Here is a 15792-nt window from a genome sequence, read left to right as displayed (position 1 = left end):
GAATGTCGGTGTCGTATCTGTTTAGTAAGGTTATGCCAGGACGAGGAGCTGTCGATGTCGTGTCTGATTATTAAGGTTATGCCAGGACGAGGGGCTGTCGATGTCTATTCTGATTCTTAAGGTTATGCCAGGACGAGAAGCTGTCGCTGTCGTGTCTGCTTAATAAGGTTATTCCAGGACGAGGGGCTGTCGATGTCGTGTCTTCTGAGTAAGGTTATGTCAGGACGAGGAGCTGTCGGTGTCGTATCTGCTTAGTAAGGTTATGCCAGGACGAGACCTGTCGGTGTCGTGTCTGCTTAATAAGGTTATTCCAGGACGAGGGGCTGTCGATGTCGTGTCTTCTGAGTAAGGTTATGCCAGGACGATGAGCTGTCAGTGTCGTGTCTGCTGAGTAAGGTAATGCCAGGACGAGGAGCTGTCAATGTCGTGTCTGCTGAGTAAGGTTATGCCAGCCCGAGGAGCTGTCAATGTCGTGTCTGCTGAGTAAGATTATGATAGGACGAGGAGCTGTCGATGTCATGTCTGCTTGATAGGGTTATGCAAGGTCGAGGGGCTGTCGATGTCGTGTCTGCTTAGTAAGATAATGCCAGGACGAGGGGCTGTTGATGTCGTGTCTGCCTAGTAAGATAATGTCAAGACGAGGGGCTGTCGGTGTCGTGTCTGCTGAGTAAGGCTATGCCAGGACGAGGGGCTTTCGGTGTCGGTTCTGCTTAGTAAGATTATGCAAGGACGAGATGTACGATAATGTGAGGACGAGGGAATGTCGTCGTGTCTGTTTAGTACGGTTATGCGGGGACAACGGCTGTAGAGGTCGTGACTGCTTGGTAAAGTTATGCAAAGACGAGGGGCTGTCGATGTCGTGTCTGCTTAGTAAAATTATGCTAGGACGAGTTACGGTCAATGTCGTGTCTACTAAGTATGGTTTTGCCAGGACGAGGGGCTGTCGATGTCGTGTCTGCTTAATTAGGTTATGCCAAAACGAGGGGCTGTCGATGTCTTGACTGCTTAGTAAGGTTTTGTCAGGACAAGAGTTTGTCGTTGTCGTGTCTGCTTAGTTAGATTATGCAAGGACGAGTAAGCTGTCGATGTCGTGTCTGCTAAGTAATCTGTTTTTGTCAGAACGAGGGAATATCGGTGTCTGTAAGTGTACTGCTAATGTTAATATAAAACAGAAAATTCCTAGATCAGGTGAGTTCTCATCTATAGATAGCAGTTAGAATATATGTCCCGTGGTGTACCTCAATAGCGTCATGGACAACTGTTTTATGCTATATCAATGTATAAAGTGTGAAAGTAAGTGCCAATTGTTCAGAACTTAAGGTAAACAAACTATAAAATATTTCTGTTCTGGAAGTATACTTAAAGTATGTCCAACAAGATTTAAAACAAATGTTTCAGCTGTATTTATTTTATTCCAAAGTATGAGCACATCATTAAAATAGTTCACCTTTTAAATTTAACAACAAAAAAAACAACGTTGTTAACTTTTCAACAAAGCTCTGAACAATTGTTTGAGTAATTATTTTCCTCAAATTGCAAACACTTACGGATTCTAATGTTATCTTGTGAAAAAATGGTAGTTGATTTAAGGTATTTTCTTGCGGCCTTATAGTTTCTTAGGCCTTTGTCTATTTATCAAACATTGAGTCGTACAACACTGGAGCACAAATCTTGACAGTAAATGGAACCTTGTCTACCTTATTCAGACATTTACTCGCCATTATACGTGAACAAATAGACAAAGATTGCCTTCCTATACCGCTTCTGTTAACAAATATCGAGTGAACGAGTGATAATGTATGAAACTTTAATCTATGTTCAGGTTATTGATCTTTATTATTATAGAAGTTTTCAAATTCATTTGTTGACTTGATCGAGGAAGGTTTGGAGTGAAATGTGGAATGCCATGCCTCGGTCAATATTTTTAAAAGTTATTGTAAACACTGTCTTTTAAATTGGGATATGTAAGTAAGACTTTTAGAGATCTTGTGTGAAATTTGAGGCGTTGAATGTTTTCGAAAGTGATTTTCGGTCAAAAGTCAATGATGAAGCTTGCAGAAGATCTTAATGGTTTACTTTGGAAAATAGCAACGTAGTTTGTTGGACATTGGGGAGGGAAAGATCCAAGAGGTGCTTACCTCGAGATGGTGGAGGAGTATTTAGCACATGTCCAAAAATCAGACTGGATTGAGCGACTTCACTTATGTAGAAAGGTAGAGAAATAACTTTGCCGAACATGAGTAACAGGAAATTCCTGTGTAATATTAAAATATAGTTAAACGTTTAATTGAAATGTACAAAATCGATGTGATTTTGATTGAAAAACATCTATTGCTGCATGGATAAAGCTATGCGCGACATTAAAGACGTAATAAGTCATATATATTCCGTGATCTACCAAGCTTTTGTAGAAGGCAATGCGACACTAGAATCGCTCAGTGCGCTCCAGTGAATTTCAATTCCAAAGGATATTTATTTCTGGCTGGCTGGCAAAAATGTATTAATTCCTATCATTTATGCAAATCAAACATTATTGATGTTTTATCACAAATACAAAAACCAATAATTCCATTTAAAATCTGTAAGTTGAAATCTAATTTTGACCGATTGCCAAAAACGCTGACTTTGTGAATACGATTGATTATTAAAGATGTGTGTATATTATATTAACACTTAAGGACGTTCTGAAATCATTTGTTAAATCTCATCAAGCTATAAAACAATACAAATGGACACGGACTAGCCTTGTTTTGGCTAGCTAGTTATGATTTGACCGCGATTAAAATGCAATATTATTAATAATCGGAAAGAACATTTATTGGACACGAAATGTAAGGTTGTTTGAAGGATTAGCCGGCCGTGCCGATAGAATTAAATCTGAATTAAGTCATTTAGGACAGCCATAGTGAAATGTTGAAAGAACTCAGCTGAAACTGAGGACATTGTTAAAGTGAAGTCAGTTCTTACAAACGACATGATGGAATAATTAATAGCGCTCTTGATAACACTGGAACTAATAAATTTTAAGTAAATCGATGAGTTTAATGCACGGAATCATATTTCTGTTTCATTTTGAAGTGATCAATATTTGAAAAGTGACAGGTATTTAATTATTAAACATTGAACATTTTGTCGTTAACAAACATGTGGCATTGTGAAAAGGAATTAGGTTAATAAGAGAATCTTTACACGCGTTAAGTGTGTGGATTGATCAAATGCTTTATGGTATATTGCCATGTAAATGACCAACACTTAGACGTGTATAACATGCTATAGAGGGCAATAGCGTCAAACAAAAGCGAAAGGACAGTACAAAGTTCTTGATTACCGCGGCCTTGACCTTGTGAGAACGGGTTCAGTCATGGGCGATAATCCAGCCATACCATCAAACCCGAACCAACGAAAGCTCCCCATTCCAAGCTCCGGTGCCAATACAAACTCCGCACTGAAAGGAATCTTGATAAAACCCAAGCGAATACTTCCACCGCAGCCTGATAGCCAAAAATTGAAAAGAGCCATTCAGGAGACTAGTTCTGAATACAGAACGGACGATTCATTGAACAGTGTGTCGAAATCGGGATTAACATCATCAGCTCGAGGAGAGGCTGCCAGTGCCGGGACGCCTGCCGTGAAAGTGGCCGTGCCTAAACTGCAGATCGACGTTGATCGATTAAAGTCCTACTTTCAGCTTCAAGGGAATGCTGTTGTCAGGAAGGAAACACGTAAAACCGACTTGAATGAAAACGACATAAATCTGGAGAACAACCCCAGCCAGCCACCACCTGCTGAGAGCGTGGGTGGTGCACAGCCATTGGTTTTGCAGGCAAGTGCGACAGATGGTCTGTCAAAAGTTAAGGAATGGTGCTCTTCCAGGGAGATTGACATACGGGTAAAAATGACATCGGAAAATAAAACTCCAGAGAGAAGTATACGGTCCCCTTCGCCTAAAAGTAACACGACATGGGACCGCAGTAGTTCCGGATACAGCAGCGATGAGCGGGCGGATCCGCGGTCCCCGCCGCCGTGCCACAGCGGCAGCGTCAGCGTGAGCTCCAAGACGGAGACGGAGGCCACCAACGAAGATGACGTCTCCGTCAGTCACGCTGATGACGCCTGTCCGGAGGATAAGTCTGACGATGAAGACGATAGTGAACTAAACAATGATGTTGACACGTTGAAAGCTACTGATGATTTATCTACAATAAAACTCACTGGCAATTCAAACAGTTGTAGTGCTGATGATTTGTTGACATCTGAAAATGAGTGTAGTGCTTTGACTTTGACGCCAACTCCGGCGGTCTTGGATATTGATATTAGTACTTCCGGACAGTGTGATACCTGTGAGGCAGTAAGTAGCCAAGGTGTCGAGAAAGGTGATACGACCAGTTCATGTGTGAACTTTTCCTTTGACCATCCGGTCGGAGTAAAGAAACGCCCGGTGGGTACAGCGTTACCAAACCCTCCTGGAAACGGTGCTCGGCGAATCCAGTATAACAAATCTTTAAGTGAATCTGTGATAAGCTTACGGCACCCTGGAAGGCAGGGCATTGCTGAAAACTTTGATGGACTCGAGGTGTGTGGGAAATCCTTATCGCAAGCAAGCAACGCGGCTACAAAGTCGGATATCAATACACTGGAGGGTCGGGCGGAGAAGGATACTGGCTCCGTAGCGTCAGCTTTCACGTACGTGGAGCGGTCGCTCGTGGCAGTTGAACAGGGCTCGGCCGACGGGACGGATTCCCCGCGGCCCCGGATCATGCGACCGCCCATTGTCACTTGCAGAAGCCCGCGAGATCCACGGGATCCCAAAAACCTCGGTATAGGTATGTATGTAGCGCTATAATAATAATAATAATAATAATAATAATAATAATAATAATAATAATAATAATTAGAGGGTATCTTAATACGTTGACTGTAGCAAATTGGGACAAAAAGAAAGACATGTATGAAATCCACACACAATGTATCTGTTATTTCCGGGTAAGGAAAAAAATCTTGGAAACATTAGTTTTATGGTAAAATTTACCATACTTGAATTGGCTTTTATCTTTTCATGTTCCCTTAGGAATCTTACTTTTAGTTTTATTATTCATTTACTTACGGTAGGTCAGTTTGTGCATGCCACTGAAAACACGAATAGCAGTCGCCAAAATGCATATAACCACCAACATGATTACCTGTATGCTGTTGTTCTTCGATTAGCAAAAGAAATATTCCATCGGATGTGTTTTGCTTGTTTAGCAAAGAGATTCATCTACCTCTTTCTAAGCAGGGCACTATCAACCATTTACCCATCCGCGTCCGCACCGAGCGATTTTAGCGCACATTGTTCGTGCGTTGATTGGAGGTGCCCGCGGATGTCGACACGTGGAAAATACCTAACAATATTTAACTGGGGCGGTACGCGGACAACGTGCGCATGGAATACAGACCTTGTGCAAGTTGAGCTGCAACCTGCGCTGTACATCAAAACTCGTATATCAACATGTTATTTTTTTGGTGTGGTTCTTGTTGTACAATGCTGAATGAGAGCAGGGCATATAGTAGACAAAGAGGTTTCTAGCTTTCTTATAATATTGAAATTAAAATATAAATGGCATTAGTACATACATTTAGCTCTCGTACGGAAAGTGGGGTTTAGTTTGCTGTGGATATTATACAAACATAGCTCTCAAACTAATGAAGATTAATTTTAGAATGGTTTTGTACCTAATGACTTAAACCAACAAGAGCTAGGCCTTAACTAAATATCTGAATGACCTTTGGTCATTCAACTATGTGTGCAAGTAAGTAAGAAAAACTGCAAGAGCGCGCAGCTGGTTAACATGGCCAACATAATTTTAAGTGTCCTATTATCTTCGCCTATTTACGTACAGGAACAATATTTGTGACATTTGTTCCCTGACAGATACCAATGGTATGCTATATAAATCTACAATCATTTAAGTGTGAATGCTCGAAGGTCAAATCATCCATTATATTCGCCTTTTTAAGACTATAAATTCCAAAGAATGCTTGCGATAATACGAAAATGGCTTTCATACGTACGTAAATTATCTGCTTAATCATAAATAAGTGATCTTGATAAGGCTAACCCATTTAACGTTTTGTATTCTTGTAAACACTCACAGGAATTTTATCTTCGACATTTGTAAAGCCTTATAAATTACAAACAACATGGATGTGCGTTTGTCATTGAAAGGTTTGTATACCAGGCGGCAATGATTTTCATAATCAGCTATTCCCGAAAACCTTAAAGTATTCTGTAGGCTTCCTCTCCCAGCTGTATCTTCCAAACATACCTAACGGTGAAATAACGGTGTGTTCAGACAACCACGGGAGGCCGATATATTCCGTAACACTCCGTTCCGTGATTCGTCACCCATCGGTACCCGACGATACATTCAGATAGGATGGTTGTAGCAGTGCATTTTAGATAAAATATAATTCTTTGCAATATAATTATTATTGAATGCTCCTGTAATGTATTGAAATACAAGGCGCGGTTAAAGTTTATTATTGAATAGCAAACAAATTATTGATCTATAAGTCCCAATTTACAAATTAGATCATCATATATATCATTTAAATTCATACTTGCCATTATAAGAGGGGTTTTTCTTTGATCACAGTGCACGTAAGGCGTTTCACAATTTCATATATGGACCGCAGACCAGGTTCAGGAAAAGAAACGTATTCAGTTGAAGATTTAAGATAACCATATTTCTAGCAAAACACTCTTTACATCTTTTTACAGTTTAAAGTTGGACTATCAAATAAACGGACGTCCATATCTGGTGGTTCCAGGTTTAAGAACAGGCGTTTTGCGTCTTATTTCAATCACTAAAGACCAGTACACTTGGCATTGCAGTAACTAGAAATATGCTGTTGTCTGTAATAACTATTGCTGCTACACTTGGCATTGCAGTAACTAGAAATATGCTGTTGTCTGTAATAACTATTGCTGCTACACTTGGCATTGCAGTAACTAGAAATATGCTGTTGTCTGTAATAACTATTGCTGCTACACTCGGCATTGCAGTAACTAGAAATATGCTGTTGTCTGTAATAACTATTGCTGCTACACTCGGCATTGCAGTAACTAGAAATATGCTGTTGTCTGTAATAACTATTGCTGCTACACTTGGCATTGCAGTAACTAGAAATATGCTGTTGTCTGTAATAACTATTGCTGCTACGCTTGGCATTGCAGTAACTAGAAATATGCTGTTGTCTGTAATAACTATTGCTGCTACACTTGGCATTGCAGTAACTAGAAATATGCTGTTGTCTGTAATAACTATTGCTGCTACACTTGGCATTGCAGTAACTAGAAATATGCTGTTGTCTGTAATAACTATTGCTGCTACACTTGGCATTGCAGTAACTAGAAATATGCTGTTGTCTGTAATAACTATTGCTGCTACACTCGGCATTGCAGTAACTAGAAATATGCTGTTGTCTGTAATGACTATCGCTGCTACACTTGGCATTGCAGTAACTAGAAATATGCTGTTGTCTGTAATAACTATTGCTGCTACACTCGGCATTGCAGTAACTAGAAATATGCTGTTGTCTGTAATAACTATTGCTGCTACACTCGGCATTGCAGTAACTAGAAATATGCTGTTGTCTGTAATAACTATTGCTGCTACACTCGACATTGCAGTAACTAGAAATATGCTGTTGTCTGTAATAACTATTGCTGCTACACTTGGCATTGCAGTAACTAGAAATATGCTGTTGTCTGTAATAACTATTGCTGCTACACTCGGCATTGCAGTAACTAGAAATATGCTGTTGTCTGTAATAACTATTGCTGCTACACTCGGCGCTGCTACACTCGGCATTGCAGTAACTAGAAATATGCTGTTGTCTGTATTAACTATTGCTGCTACACCTGGCATTGCAGTAACTAGAAATATGCTGGTGTCTGTAATAACTATTGCTGCTACACTTGGCATTGCAGTAACTAGAAATATTCGGTTTTCTGTAATAACTATTGCTGCTACACTTGGCATTGCAGTGACCAAAAATATTCGGTTGTCTGTAATAACTATTGCTGCTACACCTGGCATTGCAGTTACTAGAAATATGCTGTTGTCTGTAATAACTATTGCTGCTACACCTGGCATTGCAGTAACTAGAAATATGATGTTGTCTGTAATAACTATTGCTGCTACACCTGGCATTGCAGTAACTAGAAATTTGCTGGTGTCTGTAATAACTATTGCTGCCACACCTGGCATTGCAGTAACTAGAAATATGCCGTTGTCTGTAATAACTATTGCTGCTACACTCGACATTGCAGTAACTAGAAATATGCTGTTGTCTGTAATAACTATTGCTGCTACACTTGGCATTGCAGTAACTAGAAATATGCTGTTGTCTGTAATAACTATTGCTGCTACACTTGGCATTGCAGTAACTAGAAATATGCTGTTGTCTGTAATAACTATTGCTGCTACACTCGGCATTGCAGTAACTAGAAATATGCTGTTGTCTGTAATAACTATTGCTGCTACACTCGGCATTGCAGTAACTAGAAATATGCTGTTGTCTGTAATAACTATTGCTGCTACACCTGGCATTGCAGTAACTAGAAATATGCTGGTGTCTGTAATAACTATTGCTGCTACACCTGGCATTGCAGTAACTAGAAATATGCTGGTGTCTGTAATAACTATTGCTGCTACACCTGGTATTGCAGTAACTAGAAATATGCTGGTGTCTGTAATAACTATTGCTGCTACACCTGGTATTGCAGTAACTAGAAATATGCTGGTGTCTGTAATAACTATTGCTGCTACACTTGGCATTGCAATAACTACAAATATTCGGTTTTCTGTAATAACTGTTGCTGCTACACTTGGCATTGCAGTGACCAGAAATATTCGGTTGTCTGTAATAACTATTGCTGCTACACCTGGCATTGCAGTGACCAGAAATATGCGGTCGTCTGTAATAACTATTGCTGCAACACTTGGCATTGCAATGGCAAGAAATATTCGGTTGTCTGAAATAACCATTGCCGCTACACTTGGCATTGCAAGTGACCAGCCATTTGCGGTTGCCCGTAATAATTATTTCTGCTACACTTGACATTGAATGTGAACAGAAATATGCAGCTGTCTGGGATAACTTTTGCTGATACATTGACATCCCAAGTGGCCATATATCTTCGGAGGTCTGTGATAGCTACATCTTATTAACTTGACACTGCAAGTGACCAGACATGCTTACTATTGCTGCTACACTTGGATTTGCAAGTGACCAGATGTCTGCAACAATTTGTGATGGCTTCTGGTGCTATACAGGTCGCACAAGCCGTCCGTGACATAATGTCCTACATAAGGCTTACCACCGTATTTGCTTTGTATTAAACTATCCGAGCGAGTTTAGTGCGTGTCAATATTGCTGACTTTTGATACGATATAAAACAATAATAAATTACGCAGTATATGGTAGATTTACGATCTTTGAAAAGTAGGTAGAAAGTACGAGAAAGATTTAAAGGCAATTCGTTTGAAAAAGAAAAAGAAACCTGATTAATTTATAGACAAGAAATATTCCACTGGAATGTGCTTACATTTTTGTTTTAGTTGAAAAGATGTTCAGAATGTCATTAGTGACACAATTTGCAAGTTGAGAGCGCGATTTAGGCAATTTTCAGTTATTGCTGGAAGTACCTGGAATAAGGTCGAACTGTTCACAACCGGAAATAAAAAATGTATATATAACTTGTATTGTTGTACAGCTTTTGTTGTTTTTCTTTGTATAGTATGCGCTGCGATTTTCATTAATTTCGTTATATATGTCTCTTACAAAAAGACTTAATTCCGGATATATTTAATATAAATTGTTTTATCATGTTTTATATTCGACAAAAACGTTGCATTTCTTTTCTCGAAAGAAAATAGTCGTCGACTCGGCGGTCATCTATTACCTATCCCATGTTTGCAGGTCCTATATTTTGTGTTTTTTGCTTTATTAACAATGTCTTCAAGTATGTCAATAAAATTGAAGAGCACGCCTCAAAGCAAATATAGTGGGCTTTCGCCTAGATACGTGAACGAATGTATACGCACTATATAATTTGGTGTGTGAATTTTGGTTTAAGATTTAGCGAGTACACACTTATAGTAAATTGAAGCTTTATGATGGTAAATTGCATGAAAGACAAAGCCAGCTTTGTTGAAAGAAATTTATTAATGACAAAATATCTGATTCGTACCATAAAGTTTGGTCATATTTTAAAGACATTGCGATGAACAATTTCGGAAGGCACTGAATACGAGCTGATAATAAAATGTTTGTACCCAAACCGCCAAACGACTCATACATGACTGTTTATAAATTGGGCAAACATTCAAGCAGTTTTAAAGATTTGAACTGCCTCCAAATACGGGTGCCAAAGCCTTAACTGTGTACGATCGAGCGGGCACCAAAGGTGAAAGACTCAACCGTATTCTGTACAGTATTCGCGCTCCTCATGGGTTGACTTGGAAAACTACTAGTACTGGGTTTAAGGCCATTTATCAACGTTGTGGGTAGCAAATCTGCATTAAGCATTTTTTATGAACGTTTTGAGCAGATATGATGGAAGCGTATTTGTTAAGAAAATAATGTACATCCTAGTAGAATAAATTGATAAGTGAGGGTCGAGTTGTTTAGGAAGGCATTTTAGATAGGAAATGAATAGTTTACATTCAATTTGATACGTTGAGCATTGATTTTTAATTCCGAATGTCTTAAAGCTGCAATAAATACTTTGATTTATCACCAATATTACGTCAGTGTTTTGACTTAGCATACGGTTTTTGGACAGTCTCCAAAATCGTATCATGTTCGTATCAGCGGAAGATTATCCTTTAAGTTTAATGCTTCTAAGTTGATTTAAGCTTGGCTTGATTCATTAGCCTTTTCAATGTTATCTTTTGTTTAATTGATAATGAGTATAAAATTTGGCTGAGGCCGGGGTCCGTCGATTTCTGGATAGCACCTCGAGTCATGACCGGGCCATCCGTATCACACGCGCTTAAATACGGACATCATTCATCAAGAGACTGATGTTGTAGATATAATTCTTGGGTAAATGTAAATGTCTCCAGATACACGTGTTTATACGCACTTAATATTTAATGGAACAAAAAAGTTATCAGATAATAGCCTGTTACTAGTCTTAGGTGGACTATTATATTGGTCAGATTCCAAGATTCGGGGAGCAATAGTTAGAGCTAAATATATTTTAAAATAAAGTATATACTATTATACATCAAAGTATATTTGAGGATGATTAGAAAAAATAAACCTTATAATAACAAGTATCTAAATTGTTAAAAAATACTATTGTTTAGTATACGTCCGTCCATAATGCGATGTACGAATTTCATGCATTTGAAATGTTTGAAATATTGGTCATACTGACCGAATTTAAACATTTCTCCTATAACTGGACCAGGGCCAATGTCAGGTACCATGTCTAATAACAATCTTATTTCAGTTTTGAAAAAAACCCATTAAAGACTGCCGTCATTTCCAAAGCAGTCCTCATGACCAACAATAACAGAACGACACTCTTGTAATATGTGTAGGGTCGTATGAAAACTATTAATAGCTAAAAACAGCCGCCTGACGTTAACACAACTCTTTCACTTTTTATATGGTCAAGAATGTCGTATGGAATATGACCAAAGTGCTTACTTGTACAATTGTTTAATGTCCTCAGAAGTTCGAATAAGAGTTCTTTGGATCATAAAATTTGAAAATATCAATAAAAGTACAGTAACTTCATAACTATCATATCCGAAAAGTGTTAACTAGTAACGTCAATGGACAATTGTAGACTTAAAGATATTGTCCCTATATGTATCACGGTTCTATATTTTGTGCCTAATAATAACAACAACTGAAGAGAAAGAAGGGGGGGGGGTCGTTCTCTGTTGCTCATTTAAAAAAAATAATAGTTGATCCTCGTCGTGAATTGAAATTATTTTAGTGTCATTATTTCGTTATTTTGCCACATATCGGTGTGAATTGAACTTTAGCCAGTAATTTTGACGTTTATAGAGATTTAAGATTACTAAGTTGAATATACAACTAAAATCCTTTAATGACGAAGGCCCTGGATCTAAAGGTTTTACATTCCGCGTTTGTTCAGTTAAACAAATATTAAGTGTGCGGAGTCATGGTTAATAGCAACATATCCAGTATTATCAAGAGCATAATTGAACATTCATGCAAAAAATACTACGATTGCAATGTTTTTCACTCACACCTTACCACTCATACGTAAACAGGCTGTTCAAGTGTTGTACATTAGTCATGAACTTATCGCAATAACCGTTTTATTAACTCTTCTGTTAAAAAGGGAAAACGAATTTACAATTTGATTGCGCTTGAAGGGTGATAAACCTCAAACGATGGGATTCTTTTTCCTAGAGACAATGAAGAGAAGCGATTCAGACGATGGCCCATATCTGCCGGTATTAATAAAGATGGCTTTACGTAGATTATTTGTTTGAACATAATACAAAGCTCCTAAGACTCAACTCATGACACAGCAAATCTTATTTAGTACTGGTCGATGAACAGCAAACCACCCTAATTTAAATGAAGAAACTAATAATATGAGGATCAGCAGCCAATGGTATAACACTAAGATAAATTACACACCTTATCTTTTGGCCATTTTGCAAATTAAATGGTGATAATAATTATTGGATAAGTATTGACCAGTCCATAACGATTTTGCGAACATTGACCAAACCAAAGATTAAACCAGTTTTATACAATTGGCTACAGGAGAAGTGACAGATTAAAGCTGTGGAGCTTCAGTTTTTACTACATTTTGAATAAAGCATAAGTCCAACGAACCCCATTGGCTCGAACTCGCTTAGCTCGAATTCCTCGTTGGCTCGTACTGGTCGTAAAGAACCGAATTCTTTATAGTGAATGTACGCATTCTCGCTTGGCTCGAATTATCCAATTCTCAATGAATTTTCGCCGATCCTTGGGAGTTCGAGCCAACGGGGTTCGAATGTATATAAAACACATAATTGTTATTTAGAACAAAGCTGTCTCCTATCGCCATTCGCTATTGAAAATGCCATGACTTTATAGTTCACTGTCGTTTTATGTATTTCAGTCACGCTTGGGATTAAACAAGACATCCGAAAGACGCTGCACGAGCTGAGCTCCCCGCGGCGCCACTCCCCAGGTCCCAAGACTGTGCCAATCAGAGCTCGCCATCCCATCTTCGTCACTTCCGCTAATTCAAACCAGCCAATCGGCAGCACTGACACTGTACCGGCCCAGCCAAATATTACGCATGGGGCCAATAATTTGAGAACTTCTGTGATTGAATCTAATCCTGTAGGTATGAAGTTTTTCGCGGGGAAGAAAATGTGGCGGGCTCCTTCCGGTCAGCCCGAGAACGCGCAGACGAGGCCCTTCTCACCGTTCGGAGGGACGCTTCCGCCCGCGAAAATCAAGGAACAAGAGAAGAAAAGGCACCACCTGGACGAGTCTGACTGACAACAGTGACCCACGCGGCCTCTGTGTGACGCCGAACGTTCCTCGTCGCTCATCTCCAACCCCGGGGATGTGTGCGTTAAGCCAAATTTACGAAGTGAAACTTTTCACTGAATTGTGCCAGTAAGGATATGTGGAGTACGTGCATTTGCTGAACATAAGTGCAGTTTTCGTGTTTAGCTTATGCTGATAAGCCAAGACTTATTAACAAAATACGCAAAACATCATTGTCATAGTTCACAGCCATTGTCAAAACACCATCGATAATTACTTATGTACACCGGCATATTTGAAATCTAGTTTACCATATACGTACATGTTTAAAAGGCATACGTAGCCGATTCATCAGAATCGTACTGCTGACCGATGCACAGAAACGAACGTATTGAAATTTGTTAATAAAATATACAGCGACTGATATTGCCAATATACCTCAAAACCTGACAAATTTAATTGCTGCATTTAACGACGCCGGTTAACCATGCATGTATTATTCATTTACAATCAGAAGATACATGCTATCATCGACAGTAAAATCGCGATAGTTATTTGTTGAGCATAAAACAGCTCATAAACATTTTTTTGATCTTTAAAAATAAATATAAAATAATGATAGAAAAAGCTTATGAGGTGGTTTACTTTTTATCCTTTACCGGGATTAAAGTATGATGAATTTTAAAAGGATTAACCGTTTAAAACATAATCGTGCTCTAAGAACGAAAAACGTCAAAATCAATATTCCACTCGTATTGCTTTAGTTATAAGGAACGCCTTCTAGTATTTCATAATTTGATGAGCCACAGCAAACAGATCGTTTATGCAGGTATTCATTCTCAGTCTTTGTTTATTGTCTACCCAATGCATTATTTGCATTAAAACGACCTTTTATTTTGTCTGTGAATACGTTCAACTTGTGATATAGATAAACAGTGATATTCTGTATACACCATTTTAAGTGCATTGCTTTGTAAATAGCAATATAATTTATTTCTTTTAATTAAAATATCCAACTTGTTTTCAACAAATGATTTATACAACGCAGCCATTTGTTAGATATTGTGCCAAAGAGAATACACCAAATACTGAACAGAATTTAAGAAAAGTTGCTCAAGCAAAACCTTAAAAACAAATAGGATTTTCATAAAACATGAATTGCCAATGTATGAGACTACACATATTCTGTTTAATTTTGTATTTTTGTTTTGTTTTCAGTACCCTTATAATACTTGGTCATTTCTACTTGGCATTTGTAACATTACTCTCAAAATTGAATATTTGCCATCCCTTATCAACAGTCGGATAATAGAACATCTGAATTGAATCTAGTATTCTTGGTAGTACCTGTTTTATGTAATAATGTTTTACTGGTCATTTGTGACAAAACTGAAATTAATTTACAAGTAAAACTTTAACTGTTCATATATGAAACCAAATGTGTTTTTTTATCCTACCGGCGGTTGTGATACACTTCGCAGGTTTAGTTCAGGAAGGTTGTAACTTAATATAGAAATCGAAGGTGTTACAACATTTTTGTGTGCAGCCATCGACTTGTTGATAGGGGGCCCCTAATGTTATAGCCATTATATTGTACAATAACCATAGCGTTACCAACTGCTTTAGTCACATATGCATTTGTTAAAATCCACTGTGTTTGTTGCTGTTCAATTAGTTTGCATTTAGATATTTCAATCGTTGATAAGTTCATCTATTTCCTACTCTGTATTTAATATGTAGATTTGCCAAAGCTCTTCAACTGAAATGCTGTTACATATAAGTGGTGACTATTTATTGAAAGTTTGCTAGTCTGTTCGTGTCCATAGCATTTATGTGTTGTATTTATATTGGTTGATATTCTATTAAAGTTGTTACACTGATCAAATGGATATTTCTAACTTATTTTCACATAATAAAATAACTGCTTCATGAAATCATGTTCTTGTCCTTATAACCTGCATGTTCATGGAGAAATTTATTAGATTTGTGCTTATAAAAGAGATTTAGAAGATTATAAGATTTAAATCTGAACATAAAGACCTTTTCATAAGACAAACTGTTTGTCTAAACTAGTAAACGGACACATTATAATATCATGTAACTGACACTTCATAATATTGTGCAACTGATGCATTTCAATATGATGTATTACTATATGCCTGTCAAATTGTTTATGGAAATCTTTCCTGCAAGCATAAGTACGAACCTGGGTACACAAGAATAAAGTGGGCATTATTTGTTTATTATCAACTGTCACTGGAG

The 15792-nt window shown here is 38.1% G+C and overlaps 1 protein-coding gene across 1 annotated transcript; it reads left to right on the top strand.

Annotated features, from left to right (window-relative positions):
* The first annotated feature begins 1797 nt into the window (after positions 1-1797).
* Positions 1798-15454, top strand: LOC128229720 (uncharacterized). The gene is made up of 2 exons (XM_052941526.1): positions 1798-4823; positions 13151-15454. The coding sequence occupies exons 1-2, from the start codon at positions 3362-3364 to the stop codon at positions 13537-13539; spliced, it is 1851 nt and encodes a 616-aa protein (XP_052797486.1). The 5' UTR covers positions 1798-3361; the 3' UTR covers positions 13540-15454.
* The last annotated feature ends 338 nt before the right edge of the window (positions 15455-15792 follow it).

Source organism: Mya arenaria, chromosome 4 (genome assembly GCF_026914265.1).
Source record: "Mya arenaria isolate MELC-2E11 chromosome 4, ASM2691426v1".
Classification (NCBI taxonomy): domain Eukaryota; kingdom Metazoa; phylum Mollusca; class Bivalvia; order Myida; family Myidae; genus Mya; species Mya arenaria.
The sequence above is the reverse complement of the archived record's forward strand: the minus strand, read 5'-3'. Positions and strand labels throughout refer to the sequence as shown.

Coding starts and splice junctions, on each gene's coding strand:
- LOC128229720 (XM_052941526.1), top strand. CDS start 3,362: ATGGGCGATAATCCAGCCATACCATCAAACCCGAACCAACGAAAGCTC. Junction 4,824..13,150: donor TCCCAAAAACCTCGGTATAG/GTATGTATGTAG, acceptor TATGTATTTCAG/TCACGCTTGGGATTAAACAA.